General features: G+C 36.8%; 1 protein-coding gene across 7 annotated transcripts in view; it reads left to right on the top strand.

Annotated features, from left to right (window-relative positions):
* CTNND2 (catenin delta 2) overlaps window positions 1–21,776 on the top strand; it is a 638,637-nt gene that overhangs the window by 470,706 nt on the left and 146,155 nt on the right. For all 7 annotated transcript variants that reach the window (XM_068196795.1, XM_068196789.1, XM_068196805.1 and 4 more), the window contains one exon: window positions 4,432–4,564. In XM_068196795.1, the coding sequence (XP_068052896.1) occupies window positions 4,432–4,564 (133 nt within the window). The remainder of the gene's footprint in view (window positions 1–4,431; window positions 4,565–21,776) is intronic.

Genomic DNA, 21,776 nt, shown 5'->3' with positions numbered 1-21,776 from the left:
ATCACACCTGTTCTTTCAATGCTTTGTAGAAGCAATCAGTATGCTTAGTTACCAGCTGGAGACCTGTGTTTTACAAAGTCATTTAGTAGCCTCTTTAAAACAAGTGCAGATATATATATAATAGGATTTTTAGGTTTGCTTTTCTGTGTACTATCAGCATTTTCAGTAGCTGAAGAAGAAAATTCTGGCATAATTAAAGCAAATATTAAGATGCAGGACATCCTCTGTGTTCAGCAGCACCTCTAAGTGAACCCACAGAGCCAATGCACCCAGCTGTATTACAAACAATCACTTTTTAGTTTGCATCCCTTTTACTTCCTGGCACGTGTATGTGATACGATAGCAGGAGCAGGACCTGTTGTCAGTGCATTACTTGCACTTCCTAAGTCAGCCTGGATTTCTAGGTGCTACTTCTTCTATGTCAGAGTTGTTGTGTCTTGTGTAGAACACGTTGTTGATTCTCTTCAGTTGTTCATAATACAATGTAGCCTTTTGTGATAACTCTAGGCATATGTATTGCCAGTTTACATAGAGCTTTGAGTTCCCCTTTGGGTCCTCTTCCACTGCAGGAGCAGTAGGCTGGTGTAATCCATTGAACATCTGTCTCAGTCACCACTTCAAGCTAAAACCTTCTGCAGGATTCAAAATTAGATCAATCCTACAATCCTAGAGCACAGTTTCCATCAAAGAAAGAAGGCTAGAACACCTTGGTGTGTTCCAGTCAGTCTCCGCAGATAAGGGTGCTTCCTAGAAAAAATGCACTTTCACAACCTGCCAAAATATTTTGAGTCCACAGCAAATGCTGCTTCCCAGACAGACTGTGAAGTTCTTGCACAGCTGGGATTCTCTTGTGGACAAACTCACACTGCCATCAGAAGCCTTTGGCTGACCTAAGTGGATTAGTGTTCTTATTCCAAGGAAATCATAGGCGAGTGGCAGATTAGCAAAAGATCTTGCATGAACATCTACTACATTACTCTTCATTTTCAGATCAGCCACACAGATACTTTGTTAATATTCTCAAAATGCCATGCACCTCCTCAGATTTACTCTAGCCTTTCAGCTTGTTTCACCATCTGTGTGGATTGCCTCACTCAGATTTTGCAAGCATGGTGATGTTTTAATACAGGACACAGGCTTAGATATTGTTTGTTTAGGATGTTCGCTGTCATTTCAAATTCTGCTTAATTCCACTTTATTATTTTACTAAATGTGAGTTTTATCAATTTGCATGTGGCACAGTATCAGATGTTTCACAGAAATCAAGGTAGATTGGATTTTTCATTTACCTTCTACTTTGTTTTAATCTTATCTCTGTAAAATACTGCTTTTCGTTGGTAGGGAGTAAAAAATCACTTAATTCTAGCTCTTTCCTACTAGTTATTACTTTTTGTTTGGCTCTGTATTTTAATACATATTTTTTGTCATTTAGGTATGTATGCTTGGAGGCATGGCCTGGATGTTCCCCTACATCTATGCAAATTGTTCCACATACATTTTGTGCCTTTGTCTTTAAGGAATAACAGTCCTCCTTCCTTTTCCAGGCGTCTGCCAGATTACTTCATTAAGTAGCCTTTCTAACTTTTCATAATAAGGCTAAATTTAAAAAAAAAAATTTAAATTTTTAAAATAAATGTTAATAGAGCTGCAAACTTGCTGTTCTTAAAAGAAAAATCCTCTTTTTCATTCTCATTTTTTTCCACCTGTAAAACTTATATAAGTCAAATGAAAAATTTAGACTCCTAGAAACTACTGTTTCTTGCCCTGAAGGCAGGCTAAAATTATCACAATTATCCAGGCAGACTTAACTGTTGACAGAAGTTTTTGTTTGTTTTATGTAGCTACTGTATTTCATTTAGAAACTACTAAAAATACAGTCATCTTAGAGACCATCTGCTTTAAATGACAGTGCATACAAGGGCTAAATTTTTAAACTTCTTTTCCTGCTTTGTTCATTATCTCTCCAAAAACTGGGTACTTAACAAACTCAGTATTCAGTGCTAAGGGCTTCTGTTCTGAATTGATTTTCTACTTACATCCAATGTGCACACATCCATTTGCAACAAGTGTTTGTACCTCACTCATATGCTGACTGCTTTGGGAGATGAGAGGGTAAAAGTAGGGAAAGCCTTGTTTTCATACTTAAGTATACCGTGTAGAGACTTCAAGTTCCTCAGAACAATCAACAGTTCCTTTGGTGAAGGGACCTTTTTCCTTTTGCTCCTTCATTGACTGTTCTGTTCTGGATTCCAGAAAATGAGGAAGAAAAACCTGAGCAGATGGTTAGAGCCCATAATGTACTACTGCACGTAATGGGCCTTTTGTTTAGTTTGGTTTTGGATGGATTAAGTAGTATGCATGTTGAGAAGGAGGAAATTTCCTTTGTGAGAGAATTTGTCAGTAGAAGTTCCCACACTTCAACATATAGTGTAGTCTTGTCATTCAGGCTGTTTTCTACTGATATTTTGTGTGATCTCCAAAATACTCACACCTGCATTTGACATCTAGGATTGAAAATGAGAATAAATTAGAAATGGAAGTAGGATAATTAATTTGTCTTCAGTTAGGTTATTAGATTTTGATTTCATTTCTTGTTTTTGTTTAAACAAAAAATTCGGAAGATGTCTTTGGTTTGTTTAGAGCTGTTTCTATAGAATGCAGGTCTAATAGGTTTGAAGAACCTGTTGGGAAGTGTTAATATTCTTAATTGAAAGAAAGCAAATGTAAGAGGAAGCTACCCTGTCAGATAACATTGTTTCTATGATCTCTACAAATTCAAACATTAAAAAAAAGTGCACTCGGTGAATCCCTTCCTTTTCACCTGTTGACAGAGTCATGGTAAGCTGGAAATGTGATGTTCACAATCTTCGGCTACTGAAGTTTGTAGCCTTTCCTGATACCTTTTACAATGTTTTCTTGACTTCTCAAAATATCAATTAAATGTTAAAATCTTTTTGAACCTATGCAGATGTCTCTTGCAGAGATTTCTAACAGTCCATATTATCTAAAAATTCATTCCAATAGTCCGTATGTGTTTTATTACTACATCTTTATGGTTTCTTTGTATTAAATGTTTAATGTGAATTCTAATATTCATGAGTTAACTTATATTTTGTCAGAGGAGAAATAACCAATAAAATTCTTAGTGTTTTTTTTACATCTCATATTCCTATTCTGAATCTCCATAAAGATACAACTGTAGTGACAACTCTCCATCTGACAAGCATCATATATGAGGAGAGAACAGACAATCCCTCTGTTCTGTAGCAAATCATTATTATTGTAAAATAAGTCTTCCTTCCCTGAAATATCGTGGAGAACTGTAGTATTTAAAGTGTGCTTGGGACAGATTGGAGAGATGCTGTGAATTCCTCTAGTGACATATACTTGTCCTCAGTGCAGAAAAGTCCTTATAATTTAGGGAGACTGGTAATCAGGGTTATTTTGTCCAAATATTTAGCTGGAGTGTGCAACAGGTCTAGCAGGGTTTTTTTTTTTTTGGCAATGATCATGGTAACTGCAACAGAGAACTCTTTTGTAAGACACCTCTTTTTCCTAATTTCCCTAATTTCCCTCTTTTAGCTTAAAAATGTACCACTATGTGGAAGATGGTCAAAATATTTATATGACACAAAAAATAAGCTCTTGGGGAAAAGGCATATGATAACTAAGTATATCATGTAGAGAGGCTGTGTGTATCTCTAGTTTTAGGGACACGAAGTCCAAAGCCATTTCCATGAATGATTTTTTGTGTAAACCCAGAGGGGAAAAATTCACCCGAAGTGACAGATTGATTTTAAGTTCAGGTCTGGAAGCTGCATAATACATACTAGGAGTTGTTCAGCATACTTGAAATATTTTTTTTTTATGTGATGCTAATGGCGTTTCATTTTTTGTAGGATTAAAGTAAAGTGCAAAGACATGAGTGGTCAAGTTGGGCCAGAAATGTCTAAGCGTTTTACTTTGACTGTATCTGAAAAAAAAAAACCTCAAACAAAACACAAAATTGGCCATTGCTTTCTATATAAGATAGCAATTGGTATTGCATAGAGATAGCAATAAGTAAAAACTACTTTTTTACAAATTAGTATTTCATAACAAACCATTTGTGGTGATATGAGCGTGTATTTTCTTTCTTTTCTTATATTAAGATTTCACATAGCCTTATTATTTAGAAATCTTAATCAGTTAGAGAACTAATTCCACAAAGTTACTTCTTCTGGTTACATTTTGTATAATTCTTTTTCCAGAGGAGTACAGTTTAAAATGACAAATAACTTCATATTTGATTTTAATGTTCGCTTTGATAATAATGGGGGCAGAAAAGATTTTATTTAGACATTTCTGTCTTCTTTGTTGACCTAAGTGTTGACACATTGATCCACTAATAGCAGATTTTTTGATGAATCTTTTATATTTGCTTTCGCACAGAGAGTTTGGATGGCGGGATCCAGAGCTTCCAGAAGTTATACAGATGTTACAGCATCAATTTCCCTCAGTACAGTCGAATGCTGCAGCCTACTTACAGCACCTCTGTTTCGGAGACAATAAAATAAAAGCAGAGGTAAGATTTATAAACTCTTTTTTCTGGCAGTGCTGCTGTCTGCTATTTATCATCGACAGTTATTTATGTGTGCTTTAAAAAACTTAAAAGAGACATCATGGATATATGCCTGGACCCATTTTACTAAAGCTTTCATTTAAGTCATTTGTTGCTGTTGCAAAATGAAAAAAAAAAAAAACATAAAATAGTGTTGTAACTCATTGTTTATTTTCTTTGGAATAGTTTGATTGATTACATACCATTTAAACATTGTATCATAGTTGTTCAGTAATCAGCTAGTGGTATAGTCTTGATCTCTCTGAAACACATGGGCATTTCCTTAGGGTTCTCTGAGAGGCATCCAGACACTAAATACAGACACAGAATATGAAAATTAAGAAATTTCTAAATCAAAGCATCCTTTAATGCATAATTGTATGAATAGGTTTAATTTGGCTGTGTTTGCAGCTTGAATGGTGCTCATTTGTCAATGATCTTGGAATTCAGTGCAGATTGTATCTAAAATGTAATTCAGACATCAGTATAGAGCTTGTTCTGTACCTGCAGCTGACAGGTACTTCTTTCTTGTTTGTTCCCTGTGGTTAATGGGACCAGCACAGCTTTCGGCACAAGTTAAACAGAAGGAAGGCAGCTCTGAGGGATCTGACAAACACACAGCAGTCAATTAAAATTGAATGAGTGAAGCCGTTAGCAGCCCCAGCTGCTTCCCCTGGCCCTCTCAGAGACACTGCTAATCAGGGACATGTGGTGTGCACATAAATCTCTGCCTGTACTGGCCCCTTTTAGCCTGGCATGTAGAGGTAAACTGAGATCAAGTTCTGCTACTGCTTATTTGTCAGAGCTGTGCAGTGATGCTGACTTGCCAGTATTTCATCTTCCTCACCCTCATCACAACCCACTCCTTGGATCTATCCCACTATAGAACCTTCCCTGCAGCTTTTTCATCTTCAGGAAATTCCGTAGTGAGTAAGCATGTAGTCTGCTGGCATTGGCAGAACTGCACTGGTTGCAAACATCACTTCAAACATCTTAGATGTAGTAAAAAAAAAAATATTTGCATGAATGTAAAGTGAGGAATATTTGTGCGCTGGAGAAGAGGACTCTGGTACAGGTATCACTGAAAATTTTAACTGCTTGCTCGGTCTGTACTTGAGAGAAATAAGTTCAGAAATAAGTATTCAAAAATAAGTTTTTCAGTAAAAGAACTGATAAATCTCTGAGATAGGCAGTTAAATTATTAGATCAATTTACTCATTGCACAATCTCTGCTCTCTCCTGTTAGCCATAGATTGAGACCCCTCAAGTAGCTGTCCCTTTTGAGGGAGGCAGATGGTTTAATTTCTGTTGCTAACTATATAGGAAAAAAGGTGTCTGATCATTGTTGATTTCACCCATCCCAGCAGCCTTTGGACACCAGCCTTTGTAAGCTTCAGGCTCATGAGCTGGAAGGGTGAAGGTAGGTAAATACAACAGTAGAGCACTAGGCAGCGTAATGACCTTCTTCTGTGAGAAAGGATAGCAGATAAAACCAGGATTCCCCCATTTCATTTGTTATTAATCAGGACTTTTATATACACCTCACTATGTAATAACATAAACTGCTATGGAAGCAAACCAAAGTACCTTTCTTAAAACAGTTCATCTAAGAATATGCTTTCAAACTTCTGGTACTTTGGAATTTGTGAGACAACAAAATAATGGGACATATTGTATACTTTCCTAATGCTTTGTGGAGCTTTTCAGCCTAAAGCACCCAACATTATCAAACTGTTTTATCTCTGTCTGTATCTATCTATGTACCAACCTCTGTTATAAGTCCTATTGTGTTTAGGTCATGCCTCAGCAGAGCACTCTAAAAGTTTCTGTATTTGCTTGTTGGGATCAGGGTCTACCCAAATGGCTCAGTAGTGTGCCTAGGGCCTGCTCGACCTTCCACTGAATCAGTTTCTCAAGGAGCCTTTTTTGTGAGAGTTCAAAATCTTGTTGATAAGGACCTATCACAACAGATATCTCAGATTCTTCAAAGTTATATATCTAGCCAGAGGAACTCGAGCAGTCCTGTTAAACCTGCCCGGGACAACTCCTGTGATAACTGTTAAGGATGTGTCTGAATTATGAGTTGAACTAACACCTAAATAATAGAAACTGATACCAAAATTCTCTTTTCTGCAAAGTATTTGTGTTACAGTTGTGTGTTGTGGCCAGTTCTCCTCGGTCTGAGAATGACCACATTTAATACTGAATTCCTTCTTCATGATAGCAGCATTCCAGTCCTGCTGCACATGATTGCAGGGAATCTTGCCAGCTCTGACACAAGGAAAAAAGCACCAGATACAGCATATTTTCCTTACAATCTCTTATTGAGATTACAGAGCAAAAAAATTCCATAAAATTCTTTTGAAGCAGAGAAAACTGCTCTTTGACAAAATACCTAGCTTTAATATAGCAAAGGACTTGGGCTAAAGATAAGAATCTATCTTGGTGGTCTTTCAAATCCTAGAGAAAGGACAAACATAAATATGTGTAAGTAAAGAATAGCTGCAGCTATTTTGTGTGCCTGACAGGCACTGAGGAAAAGGCAAATGGAATTCACTAGATAATTTTTTAAGTGTTAGTCTTTAGTGTATACTTGATCATGCATGCACAGAAAGAATAATATTATACAACAATTTAGTTTGTTTATCTGGTTGTATTGAATTTGAAATGTAATGCAGTTGCTAAAGTTTTAACTCTGGAGTTACCTGACAGGGAAAAAAAGTTCTCTTACCTTTGTCACTATTGAGCATCGAATTCTCACACTGCAATTAATGGCTATTTCATCCAGAGTTTCTGGAAATAACTGTTCTGAAATACTTCTTTTTTTATTATTCTTTTAAACATGATTTATACTGTATCACCTACCCAAAAAGATGATTGATGATCTGCCCTCTGAACCTTTCTTTCAGTCTTCCAGTCTTGTTTTTGTATAGTGGCAGACTTTTCCTACTCTTCATAAATTAGTGGGATATGTATAAAATTTCTCCTCATGTACTTGGTCCTACCAATAAAAAGCGTACCTTATATTCCTTTTGTTGGAAGAGTGTCACCTAAAATTCAGACAGAAATAGAAAACAGCAGTTGTGACTATATGCATTTTGGAGATTCCTAGTATCTTTTATGGTTTGACCATTATGTTTTTATCTTCTAAAATATTTCAATTTCTGTGGCTGAAGTGTGGCACCCAACCCCTTGCTTCTTCTGAACCCTCCCCTCAAGAAAAGGAAGTGGAAATGCTCTCCAGAAAACATCTGAGAAAAAGATGCTTGGTAAAAATGTTGGATGCATGGCTAGGGAAACTAGAGCTATTTTTCTCTTCCTGACCATGTTCTTTATGGTAGGTGTTATTTCAAGAGCACATTGATCAGAGGTGTGCTTATGAATTTGGTGATGTCACTGGAAATGTGCATTTATTGCTGCATCAACGTAAATGTCCCGCTCAGTCTTACTTAGCAATGAGGTCTGCAAATCCCCTTCTCTATCTTAAAGTACTTCAAACAAAGTTGGTAACTGTTTATGTGAAGATGTCCCAGGCTGGATGCTAAGGTTATCAGAAGTAATTTTCTTTCTCACAGAATAAACCCAGCTTCTGGAGTGAATTAGCTTTTATATTTCTGGAAGAATTTATATTTTTCCCTTGTCAGCCCTAATCACAGCAGAACAGCAATAGGTAAATGAAATAAACACTGGCCATTGATAAAGATGGTGGTGTTACTTCTTGCAGATTCTGCCACTTCTATGCTGCTCAAAAACATTCAGTGCAAGTCTTTATTTCAAAGTACAGTTGTAACTGCTGCTCTAATCTGAAAGTTTTTTACAAATGCTCCTCCTGAGTCTCCTTGAGTCTTGCTGACTGCAAGGCAGGTGCTATACATGTTCTCAGTAGTGCTTCTCATTCTCTACTTTTACTTTATTCCCTATGCTGGGTGCTTATTTGGTGTAGCAGTCGTTGGAATGCAGTTGAAGAAATTGGATTATTTTTGCTATTGTTTGATAGTTATATTTTTCATCTCCTTTTGAATAGTGACCAATCACCACTGAAGGTGACACCTATGTAGAAGGGGACATAGTGGGGCAAATTTTTAAAGATTGTAAAAATTGCCAGGCAGCCCATTACAGTTAGGTATAATAATTCCAAAATTGAGAATCTCAGAATACTTCAATAAGTTTTTATATAAATAATTCTTTCACTGGTGACAGTGAAGAATGTAACTAAAAGGGAAAAGGGAAGGAGGGAAGAAGTTTTGATCAGATATTTGAAAGCAAATGAAAAGCCTATCAGACAGAAGAGCACAAGAAGACCCTTTCAGATGGCATTTTTCTCCTCAGGAGAGGCTCTTATACCCACAATGGTGAGATTGTGAGAAGAGCCAGAGTAGCTGCTCCTGGATGCCAAGAAGGAACAGACAGGGGATATAGGAAAGGAGAAGCATTTTAAAATACTCTGCAGAGAACATTTCTTTAAAAGAGCACATTCTATTAAACACAGGATTCATTCTTCCACAGCATTTTTTTCTTCCTATAATGACATTTTCCTCCTTTGTATGAGGTCACCATATAAAAGGATTGAATTGTGCAGTTTCACACGCCAACACCATTTTGCTCTCATGGAAAATGGCAGCCTGCCATCAGCTACAGAGGTGTAACAGGTCACTCAGGGGTTTTGGCACCAATGATTCCCTTCCTCAAGCTAGGAAATTAATTTTTGCCAGCAAAGTCACAACACTTGAGATTCTCGTCTCAGGAAAATAATTCAAAGATGCCAAATAAAAGAACTGCAACTGCTGCACTGTCCTGCCTGAAGCCTTCCCTTGCATCCTTAATAAATACTGCTGAATTGGACAGTGTCCTCTTTATTTTGGAGAGCATTTCTATAAACTCCCTTCAGAAGAAAAGGATCAGTCCAGACACTATCACATGGAGTTGTAAAAACTGAGTGACTGCATGCTGAAAGCATCTGTTTTCCCATCTCGCTGAAGCCCATCATTCACATTCATTTTTTCATTAAACTAAAGGTGTTTCTACATCTTTTTCTTTGAGTTCTTTAGACTTTGCCCAGCACCCTTTCAGCACAGTACCCTACTTGTTCACATATCAGGCAGTGGACATAAACTCCATTAGTCTCTTGTTTATGTTCTTTATGATACACATAGTTGCATTGTTGTAGTAACTTTGATGTCATCCATTGCACTGCTAGATTCCTGATGATCAAAGATATGTACATGCCTGTTCCTAACATGGTTTTCTCCCAGGGAATACTTGTACTTAGTATGGGGTGATGGAGAAACAGTCCATAATGTTGCTTTTAGACATGCTGACTGACAGAAATCATCATAGTATTTGAAGGATCCAGAATGGTGATTGGAAGTGCTCACATCATCCTCAGAGGGTACATTGATTTGAATTCTACAGTGTTCCACAAGATTCCCCTCTGTTTCCATAGGGATAGTGAGAGAAGACATATTATCTTACTGTGCTGAAGGCTTGGGGAAGAGTTACTGGAAAAGCTGGAATGCTGCCCAGCAGGAAGGGACCCATATATGTGGTGCTGGTCAACAGCCAGCTGAACATGAGCCAGCAGGTGCCCAGCTGGCCAAGAAGGCCAATGGCATCCTGGCCTGTGTGAGCAATAGTGTAGCCAGCAGGAGCAGGGCAGTGACCGTCCCCCTGTACTCGGCACTGGTGAGGCTGCACCTTGAGTGCTGAGTCCAGGTCTGGGCCCCTCACTAGAAGGACATCAAACCACTGGAGCGTGTCTAGAGAAGGGCAGCAGAGCTGGTAAAGGGGCTGGTCATGTAGATGTGGCACTTAAGGGACATAGTTTGGTGGTGGACTTGGCAATGCTGGCTTAATGGTTGGATTTGATCTTAAAGGTCTTTTTTAACACAATGACTTTATGTTCTTTTTTTTTCCCTGTGTGTTTGAATAAGAATTATAGTTTTGGATTCACTTTCCCATACATAGCCTTGCTCTTCTCCTTTTACTTCTAAAATTTCTTCAGTTAAAGGCTGGAATGTGGCTTGTACACTGGTGATACTGTCAGTTTTACATTAAACACATTATAAGAACTTCTTTAATCTCTGCATACAAGAAGATACAGACATAGTATTTCATTTCAATGAAAGAAGTATCTCACAGGTGATACTGAAAAGTAATGTAGTAATTGCAGAGAGACTCTACAGCATTTGTTGAGTGCATTTTAGTGCAGACAACACCTGTATACCTTTGGAGAAATTTTACTTCCCTGTTTGGTCATAAACATTTTGTTAGTACTTCGATAACCATAATTTTCATATGTTAAAATAATTCTATGGGTAAAATCTCACAGTTTGAGAAATTACTTCACTCAATGGCTTCACAAGGAATTTCCTGTTGTAGTGATGATTTTTTTTTTATTAAAAGGTGCTTGCCTGTACCTGATTACTAAAATGAACACTAAGACGTTCATCCTTTTGCTTACCTGTGTTTGGATTACTGCAGTACAGTTTGGGTCTGTGCCCCCATCCCCCTGGGCAGCTGTATTCATCTCTGCAGGCAGATGTCAAGCAATCCATTTTCAATGCACTTTCTGTGTAGATTTTACTGGTAGGATTTACTTAAATGAAGTAAAGCAGCAACCAGTGGCATACCCAGAAACAGTCTTTGAATTTTTTTTTAATTTTCTAAGCCCTCATTGACGATTTTACAAGACTTACCTTTCAGGGTCTTACTGATCTCTGGTTTGTTTTCTAAGAAGTCAGTTATGGTATATAGTTTTGCAGTAAAGGTTGGGAGACTTTATTGATGGGTTATTTACTGTCAAATATTCAAAGACAAAATCTGCTTGTTTGGGGTTTTTTATACTTCACTCTCAAAGCATTTTTGGAAATGATCCTTTGATTTGTCTTTTGTAAATTGTCTTAGTTTGCATTGTTGAAATAATTTCTGCAACAAGGCTTTCCACTCTTGGCATCTTGTTATCAAGGATATGATTTTACATTGAGAGAAAGTTAGGTGTAACTTCGACTCAGAACCATCAACAACACCAGGGAGTCTCACTCTTCACAGTGACACAAGGAAGACAAGGCATACAAATAGATACATGACTACTCCTTGTCCCACTATGATCAAGGGTTTTGTTCTTCAGCATGAGGAATGCCACTTTTCATTCTACCTCAAAGTTTATTTATATTTTAATGTTAGTTTTCCAAAGAGCTTTTGAACTACTTAAAGAATGTATTTCAGCCAAGAGAGGCTGCACTGTTACAGTATTTCTGGTGTATTGTATGTACCTTACATGAGAAGTAACTTCAAGTGTAAAATAACTGACCTGTAATTGCTAAATGACATTTGGTCGACTGGGCAGTTGATAATTACAAAACCAAACTGTGACAGGAACGATTAATTTGAGTATCCATTATTGTAGCTTTCTCTAGCATACCTATGGCTCAAATACACTCATATTATGCTGTGACATGAAAAAAAAAAAAAACTCTCATGTTTCATTTTCATCAGACAGAGAAGAGAAAGGGGTAAATATGTGAGAGTGTCACAAATAACGAATATGTTAAGTAAAAGCTGTACACATAAATGTGCTTGAAATAAAAAGAGTTTATAGTGAAAGCATTTGACTAAGTTTCAAACCTGTGGCCCATTTTTAGCCCTGCATGACAATGGGCACTCTTGTAAATGGGGATGTTATATTATTATTATTATTATTATTATTATTATTATTTCCTTTTATTCTTCTTAAGGGTTATAAGTTGGCATCAATCTGTCAATATCAACTCCTGCGTGGCTTCAGGATGAAAACATTTGTGAGGGCTGTTCCTCTGTCATGGTTTGACCCCAACCAGCAGCTAAACCCCATGCAGCCACTCGCTCACTTCCCCACAGTGGGATGGAGGAGTGAAAAAAGTGAAAAGTAAAAGTGAAAAAACTCAAGAGATGTGATAAAGGCAGTTTAATAAGGAGAGCAAAAACTACACATGCTAGGAAAGCAAACCAAGGAATTAATTTGTCCCAGCAAAACAAGGAATTTTCTATTCCATCACTTTGTATGGGCAGGCAGTTTGCCTGGCATCGTGCATCTTGTGGTATTCTTGCAGTCCCACTAATTTGAAGTAGGATATAGGGGCTGAAGATATCTTTTCCCCTGTCCTATTGGAAGATCTCTAAAACACCTGGGACAGCTGAAAAATGAGTCCACTTTTTGTTTGAAATAGAAATTAATGTCCTTTTATTCTCACATGATCAAAATCCCATCACTTGGATACACTAACTATGGCTTGTTCCACTTTCTTTCCACAGAAATCTTTTAGAAAATTTAGTAGTAGACTAGCCCTTGTTTTGTACTACTGCTACCTGTTTTTTATTTTCTTCTTCTTCTTTTTTTTTTTTTGATCCCATATTCTGCACTGTGTAATTACTCGTGATCACTCTGCTCCCTTCCATTTTATTCATTCCAGCAGTCAGTAGATTGAATTCTCTTTCTCTGTTAAGACAGGTGGATATAAATGATTTGTTTCTCCTGAGCAAAGCAGTGATATCTGCACTTCAAGCTCTTCTCTATTGACAGGTGTACAAGAGAGTTTATATGACAGCATTTCAATAACTACAGTGCTGGTTTGAAGTGTCTCATATGTCTGCTCTGGATGTCCCTTTATGCCATCTCCATGATATCCACTCTCCTCTTTCAGTTTTGCTGAAAATTCTTCCTCTTTAATATTAACTAGAACAGTTGAGGCCGAAACGGCTACATTGGTCTTGACATAATAGTCTATGTTAACTCTGTTAAGACCATCTAAATATGAGTGGTCTTAATTACAGTGCTAATAAAAACCCAGTTTCACTCACTTCACATAAAGGACTGTAATTATGTTTCTTGATCTAGAGACCAACACTAAGTTGCTAAATAATATTTATGAAAGTATATCACTCTAATTTTTTCTTGCTAATATATTGTCTTTATTTTGGTAGTAACTTCCAGAAAAAAATATAAAGTGGTAGGCCTTTTCACTTTTTCACAGGAAAAAAGCATAAAAGTATACCTTCTATCTGGTATTTAAATGACAGTCTTGCTTTCAAAAGCAATTCTGAATGCATTTCTGTATTTCGTTTTGCCATCTTATTTATACAATACCATTTAATGATATTTCTCTTTTGTGATGAGAGAGTCCATCTTTGCTTTGTGCACAGTCTTTACACTGATTAAGACTGAGTATTAATGATTGTCACTGAGTGCTGTGCTGTGTCCCCATAATATCTGCTTTCTGTAGCACTAAAGTGGCATTTTACACTCTGGTTATTCTTGATTTCATCATCAAGATAGTGTGCCTGAATTATAATAATGATTTATTGTGTACCTGGCATATATTTCACTTGATTTAAGATTAGGAAAATGTTCCATTTGTTCAATAAATGAATTAATGACAAGCCCCGCAGGAGTAACATTTGCTTATAACGCGTAAAGGCAGATTTAGGATATTAAATTCTGAAGTTAACTGAAGATTGCACAACAAAGTAGTGGCAGATTTCTGGGGCCAGATCTTGTCTTCTAATCCTCTGCTCTTCTAAGGATCTTGATGAACACTTTGTGTTTATGGCATTCATTTCAAAATTATTTCTGTTGGAAAAAAGCTTTAGTCATGTAAGGTGGCATGATTTTAAAAAGAAGTACCTAAGAGTGTATTATGTAATAAATGTGATGGAACATCTAGCTGTGGCTGGGTTTTTTTGAGTTAATGCTGGATAAGCAAAAATTCAACATTTTTCTTGCCTTCCTGTTTTCAGTTGTTTTGTAACATATTATTCTTTCTCATCTTGAAGAGAGACTGAATCAAACAAATTTACAAGGTGACTTAAAATATTATTTTACAAAATCATGGGCTTAATACTGAGAATGTATGTTGGTGTTTTCATCTCAACACTGCTTTACACTTCTTTTGTGTTTCTCCCCTCCCACTGCCCAGTTGTTCCCTCTCCAGGGAATAACCAAAAGGACAGTATTTTTCCCATTCTTCCAAGAAGTTTCTCTCTAAGTTTTTTCTATGATATTGATAGCAACAATTATTTAGAGTGAAAGTGAGCCAAAATTTTATATATGTTTAAGTAGCAGTAGTAGTTAACAAATGTCCATGTTTTATTTGAATATTGCAACTTTGCTCTTTGGACTCCACTGTTTATTCACTACCGTGGAAGCTGGTAGCAGCTGTTCACAAACATCTTTGGGATGCAGCATTTGACCTCTGTTCTGCTACTGTTTAGGGGCCTGGTTCTGGTCTTCTTGCAGGCTGAAGGGAGTGAGTCTAGACAAGAACCTAGACTCCCTGTTTATCTGGGTTTTAGCATTCACTCCTACAATGTCTGCCTCACTGGAGATGGGAATACTGGCTAAAGGTTTCTATCTTTTTCCTCTCTGGGCAGCCAGAATGAGCACCTAGAAGAGAATTTCAGGCAATGAATTTGATAAGCAAAAAAATTCAAATGTGACTATCTGGTGAAAAATATTTTCATGCAGTTACAAGAGGGAAAAAAAAAGCAGTATTATGTGTGCAAGATGAATACCTCTGTGCTACTTTCTGTGGTATGCAGCAGACACAGAAAGAGCATTGCACTGTACTGTTCCTCTCTCCACTGGTCTGAGGAAAGCATGTTGTATTTGTATCAAAACATTTGCAAAAGCTTTATCTTCTGTATTTGAAAATACTCGGTGGTAGGGAAAGAAGAGTAATTCACTGAAAGACAGTGTCATTTGACATAGCCAGTATGACATTTTGAATGGGTAATAAATACATTTGCAGCTTTTTCAAGCAGTATGGTGCTCTACTGTGTATGCCATGGATTTCTTTCCATTCATAACTCTCCTGCCAATTATTTCTCTGATTTATTAGGCTGATATGTGAATGCAGAGGATCACTTTCCTATTGTAGAGCATATTTTTTATTACTGTTCTCATCATCCAGCAAGCCATAGTAAGACTTTGCACACTATATATAGAAATAAAATAACGTACATTGATATCAATATCTGTAATTTGGTGCTTTCTTAACATATCTCTACTAAAAAGGTTGGCAGCAAAATTATTTCAATAAGGAAAATCATAGTCCTGCCAAAAGGACCTGCCAAACTTTTAAGGTAAAGACTGGCAGTTGATCTTCAAAATGTGTTTAAAAATACAAAGAGATGGCTGTTACTAAGCTGCTGAGAATGTTGGCAGCAGAAGGCACAGGTTTTTAGAGTCATAAAAAGACCTAAGGCTCTAAAACAGAAATGCCCACCTTGAAACCAGTACATATTTATATTTATATATGTATTTATATGCACACACACACTCATTTATTATGTAATACATACTTATATATATATATATATATATATATATATATATATATATATATATATATAATTTTGCATATTGATCTGTGGGTAATACAAAGTGTGTTAGCTATGATGCAGGTGTTTACTTGTGCTGACTTTTACTTAATTTATAAAACTCATATAAATGGGGAGATGGGGGAAAGATTCTGCAGTGCAGCTTTCTGCTTCACTGAAGCTATTAAACTGCAGGTCATAGCCTGCCTTTGTGAACTTAGACAAGGATTTAAATTTTATGTGCCTGGGGTTCTATTAGCAGAACTTCCTACCAAAGAGGGATGTTGTTAGAATGCGTTCATTACCTTTTGAGAGAGTAGCTTGCTCCCAGAATACTTCAGGACAGAAGTGTGAAACAGACGTGTGAGTCTCATGTGACTGAGAGATTCTTTGAAGGATAATACATAATTTCTAAGAAGAGAACACCTCACATTGAAATCACAGTATAGACTATCCTGTGAACAGAGATCATCAGGTATGATGCTTGACATAATAAACGGTAAATGTAGTTTTAATCTGAGAAGAGGCCTTTTGTTTATTCTGTGAGGCAAACTGAGATAACTACAGCAAGCATCAAAAAAGGAACTTCTTGAATTTCCAATTAGAGCTGAAATGTCAGAGTTGTTTTGTTGTTTGGGCTTAAAAGATTGAAAAAAAAATCATTTTCTTTGGTCTTACTGGTGACCATCTTGTTCCTAGATAATATTTGTGTTCACATTGACTAAATCCCATTTATGATATCCTTAACTGAATAGAGTGAACTGCAACTTCAGAAGTTTTCATACATCACTGAGGTGATGTCTTCTATTGCTGTTAAAATCTTTTAAGAAGCGATGTACTGCTATCTCTAAAAAACTTGCTTTTGCTTTACATTAAAAAAAATTAATTTTCTTTATCTTGTTAAACTTCACTAGGTATCTGGTTATAGGAATACCAGCATGTTTTTAGTTGAAGTATATATGTCAGTTCTTTTCATCAATAATAAATGTAAACCTTCATTCTCAAATAGATACTTAATCATTTTTAAATACCAGAAAGTAAATGATCCAAACTGTTGGTGTTAATCATAATTTTTCCTTTAATGTCAGACAGTATTAAATCAGTTGATTGGTTGAGTAATGCCAATGTCTTTGCCTCTTAAATTAATATTGCTACTGCACTTTCTATGAAGTGCATGCTGCTGAACCTTCTTTAGCATTGTGCATTTTTTGAAAAACAAAGACCCTGAATCAATATCGAGTAGTTACAATACCTATTGCGGGCTTTGGCATGTGTGTATTTTATCATATTTATGTGTGTTCCTCAGTTTATAATGTAGGTCAGTGCCAATCTGTTAATTTTAGGAGATACTGCCTTCAACAGTGGGATTGAAAATTGCTTTTCTGATGCCTTCTCAGTCAGACAAGCACTAAAGGTCAGCTCTGTGCTTGCAGTTAAAAGTGTTATTTGGAAGATCCCACTAGCCCTTTGTGATTAGAGTAGGATACTTGTGTTGTCCTTCAAATGTAATGGTTTTTGAAAGTATTAAAGTGCTTTACAATTACAGGTAACTCATGCCTACCCAGGGATTTTTTTTTTTGTAAAATCACATGAAAACTTTGATTTATAATAGGTATAGCCTTCCTACCAAGCATGAAAAACAAGATGTGTCACAGAGCAGAATACATTAAGGCTTACTGACTGAGAAAGCAACACATTTATTCATACCTTCTCAGGGCAATTTTAGAACATGATTTTGAGTCTCCTCCTGTTCAGAAAATGGTTTTGACCCTCTGTCAACCCCAGACATAGATCCCAAGATCTAAAGAGGTCACTTAAGAGACACAGGGAAAAAAAAAAATCTGTACTCAGTAACACAAGATACCAACTCCCGAAAAAAAAAAAGCTCCTGAGTATTGATCCCATGCTTTTCATCCTCACGTCACACAGCCTTTCCACCAAACACCCACCTGGTTTCTATAGACACAGAAGAAAAGATCCCCATCCTTCTCCACACAGTGCAGTTTAACACAGAGGGAGCAATTCTTATTTAATTTTAAGCAGAACATTGTATATATATATATATATATGGGTAGTTGAATTTATTCATCTTTTGCCTGTTCACAGCTTTATGTTACCTTTGTATCTGATCTAAAAAGTCCTAACGAGAAAGCCATTCTTAAATGGGACCTACATCCACACCCTGATTTAGATACCTTAAACAAATTAGACTTTGGAGTTAATGCAGCAATTTGCATAACATTCTGCTCTATTTTCAGCTGAAATTGCTCAGCACTTTTTTAAACCTGTAGCAAATTACTTCACTAATGAGACTAAATTACCTTGTGATGTTACAGGTAAATTTGTCTGTAATAAATCTCATGTGCATCTGCAATGTACAGATTTTGCATTGTCTACCTGCTGTTCCATAGGCACGTCAGAAGAAATAATGGAGAGGACTTAAAGTTTGAACCAGTATATTTTTTCTTAAGAGATGTGCTGCACTAAATATTATTCCCTTATTCGGTTCTGATGAGTTTTTTCTCCCCTTCACATCCATTTCAAGTTCTAGGAGTCTGCCCTCTTAAACTAGCTAGCAGTGGGGCTGCTTGTCTTCCAAACCCTTCTCCAGAAAAAATAGTGTGGTTCTTTCCCTGTTAGATGGAAGTCATTTTAGTAATGTAAACAGGGCAAAGATAAATAACTGAGAGAATTTGTAACTGCAATAAGAACATGAAGAAATACAATAATTTCATGGATACTGTGGATAAACAGTCAGTGCAGTCAAGTTGCTGTGCGACCATCTTGGCCTTTGCTGCAGTGCCCTGGTCTGTGTGGGCAAACCAGCCAGCTCACACAGCGAGCCTGAGATGAGCAGAGTGGCTGTAGTCAGAGTGTCCCACTACACAGCCTGCTACCATTTAAAAATTCCTGGGAATTTGGTTTGGCTCTTGCAGCTTCTCCTTCCAACAGTGGTGGAGTTGCTGAAAATCCATTGACATGTGAAGTAGTTAGCGCTTGCCCTGCTGGTTGGAAAAAAAAGTATCTAACAACACTAAAACCAATTCTTACTAATTCCAGAAGCAGACTTAAACTGAATTGTCCTTTTAATTTGGTATTTATTGCATACATAAAATCACCTGTGCTAGCAGACAGTTATTTTTTAGTTCTGTTCTATATGTAACAGAGTGGCATTAAAAATAATTGTGTGTGTTTAAATACTTGTGTTTTGATATATTAAAACATGCTTTCTTAATAGCAGAAATGTCACAGAATAAGTGGCAGATGATGCAGTGTTCTATGTCAATTAAACTGGCAATTACTATCTATGATGTGTAGAAAAAATTGATTGTTGTTAGGTTTCCTTTGCCTCCTTTGGATGAAGAGTTACTCAATAGTGATTATTAAGAAAAATGTGGAAAGTAAGCATCTAACCATTAATTAATCTTTTAATTAGGAATGTGGAGCTGTTAATAGTGGAACACTTAATGTCTTACTGGGAAGAAGAGACTGTGTTATTTTAACAGGACACTTTATCACCCTGTCAGTCTAACAGTTTTTTTTTTACCTATTCCTACTTTTCTTCTGTTTCCATTATATTTTACTTTGTAAGGCAGGGTATTCAGAATTAAATGCAGAAAAGGATGTTTCAGTTATACCTACTGGCAAAATTTGAACAATATCTCAGATACCCACTTGCTTAGTATAAATAGAAGAGGAAGGGTGTTTTGGTTTCTGTCACAAAATTATTTTTAGGCTGTTTTGGAATACTTCATTATCTAACAGTCTTTGGCTAAACTGTTTAAAACTTGAAGCTTCACTTTTCTTTCTTTTTGTATCTCTAGCTCTACTTTCTGTAGCCTTACAAGGGATGCAAGAGGCAATTTCCCTTATGGAGTGATTGAAAGAAAGGGTTTTGCTTCTTTTCTTTGCTGCTGGGAGGAATAGAATAATTTTCACTCCACAGATTTCAAAGAATATTTTTCAAAATAGGGTTCAAAACCTTAGTGAGAGTCAAACCAGATAAAATCTATTTGCTTTAGCTTTGCTTCTGCTGTTGGAAAGCTATAAGCAATAGCCAGGTTCCAGGGCCAGATTTCTCATAGCTTGGTATGAAGAGAGGTTGCTCACCTGCATTTTTTTCACTCTGGTCTCACCGGTATCTATCCTTGATACCACAGTGTCTCTGATAGCTCTTTCCCACATCTCCTGTTTTCTCAGCTATTCCAGGTAAAGGTTCACTAGTGTAATGCCATTGTTAGCAATTAGGATTAATAAGAAGATGAAAAAGGGAGCAGTGATCAAATGAGGGGTGTTGTCAGACAAACATGCTGAAGCACAATTTATTTACAGATGATCAATCCCTTTCATCATGCCCTTTCTATTTTCTCATGTCTTTCCTCCTCCATACATTTGGAACATCCCCATTTTCCTCTATTTGCCCTTCTGCTAAACATCCTGTGAGTCTGGCACACTGCCACAATTCCATCAGCATGCTCTTTACCATAGGACCTTTCCATTCATTCCTCCCTGTGTACCCACTTTACCAGTTAATGAAGCTCAGGCTGAACCTCTGCAAGCCTTGGAGTGGTTCTTTCAGCAGCCCATTGAGCAGTGACCTCCCAGACCTGGTCTTTGGTGTTGTCTCTTGCTCTGCAGGGTTTGTGTATGTCAGTGTGGTTTATTACTTTTCCTGTCTCATCTCTGTTTATACGCTGGACAGCCGTTGAGCAGATGTCCTCACAAAACAGGTGCCTGTACATTCCAAGTATCTACATACCCTTCACATCCTACATTTCATTTTCTTCCACACATCCAGACAATCTGTTGTATTGAATTAGGAAAGCAAGCTATCAAGAATTCATATGCTAAAATCTTACAGTAATCAAGATATATAAATATATATAGATAATCTATATATAGATATATAGATATAGTTTCAGACATATTATCAATGTCTTATTGACTTGTTTTTACCAGTACATATGCTTCAGGCTGGTCATATGCAACTCCTGGTGGATTAAGTGTCCTTACTAGGAACATAATTGACATCTTCACTGCCTCCAGAAGCAGCCTGAACCCCTTCTTGAATCTAAATTTTATTTTCATAGTGTGGATATGAATGCATATTCTCAGATGTAATGCAAAAAAACTTCATACTATGCCAGAGGAGAAGACTGTCATCAAGCTGACATGAGTGCACTTTTATCAATCTGTGTACTAGAGAGTCTGGCACCTATTCCTGTCCTGTCTGGCTGTGTTGTGGCATCAATGAAGCTGGTCAAGTGCTTGTGGCCAGCAAGTAAACAGGGACATTAATGGCAGAGAACCAACTTCAGCAGGAAAATATGCTGCTAAAAAAACCCACGTGATTCCTCAGATGAAAGAAGCTCTGTGCATTCTTCCATAGAAATATATTTTTTTCCAAAATTTATGTAATCTCTGTTCTTTCAGTTTTCACTTTGATTGGCATAAATTTCTAATCACAGCTCTGTATTTAACAGCTCTCTAACAGTGTCTTCCAAAGACATGCACAAAATATTTCCAGTGAGCAAAAGGAAGGAAAATAACTTACAGAAATTACCGGTATCCATGGATTAAGAGAGTTGTGAGAAACAACGCAACACGGATTCAACCAGCCTTGTTGATATTGTTAATCCTTCTCCTCTGATCCTCTTGTTTTATTTTTGAGAAAAGATGGTGTAAAAAGGAGACAATGCATGCAAGATGGGTATTTGCAACTGGACATACTCAATTGTGCTGGAGAGTTGAAACTCATTATTTTGAGTTCAGAAGTGGCTACTTTGGGGTTGGTCTGTGTGAGAATAGAGTTGGTCCTCTGTAT

Source organism: Anomalospiza imberbis, chromosome 1 (genome assembly GCF_031753505.1).
Source record: "Anomalospiza imberbis isolate Cuckoo-Finch-1a 21T00152 chromosome 1, ASM3175350v1, whole genome shotgun sequence".
Taxonomy (NCBI): domain Eukaryota; kingdom Metazoa; phylum Chordata; class Aves; order Passeriformes; family Viduidae; genus Anomalospiza; species Anomalospiza imberbis.
The sequence above is the reverse complement of the archived record's forward strand: the minus strand, read 5'-3'. Positions and strand labels throughout refer to the sequence as shown.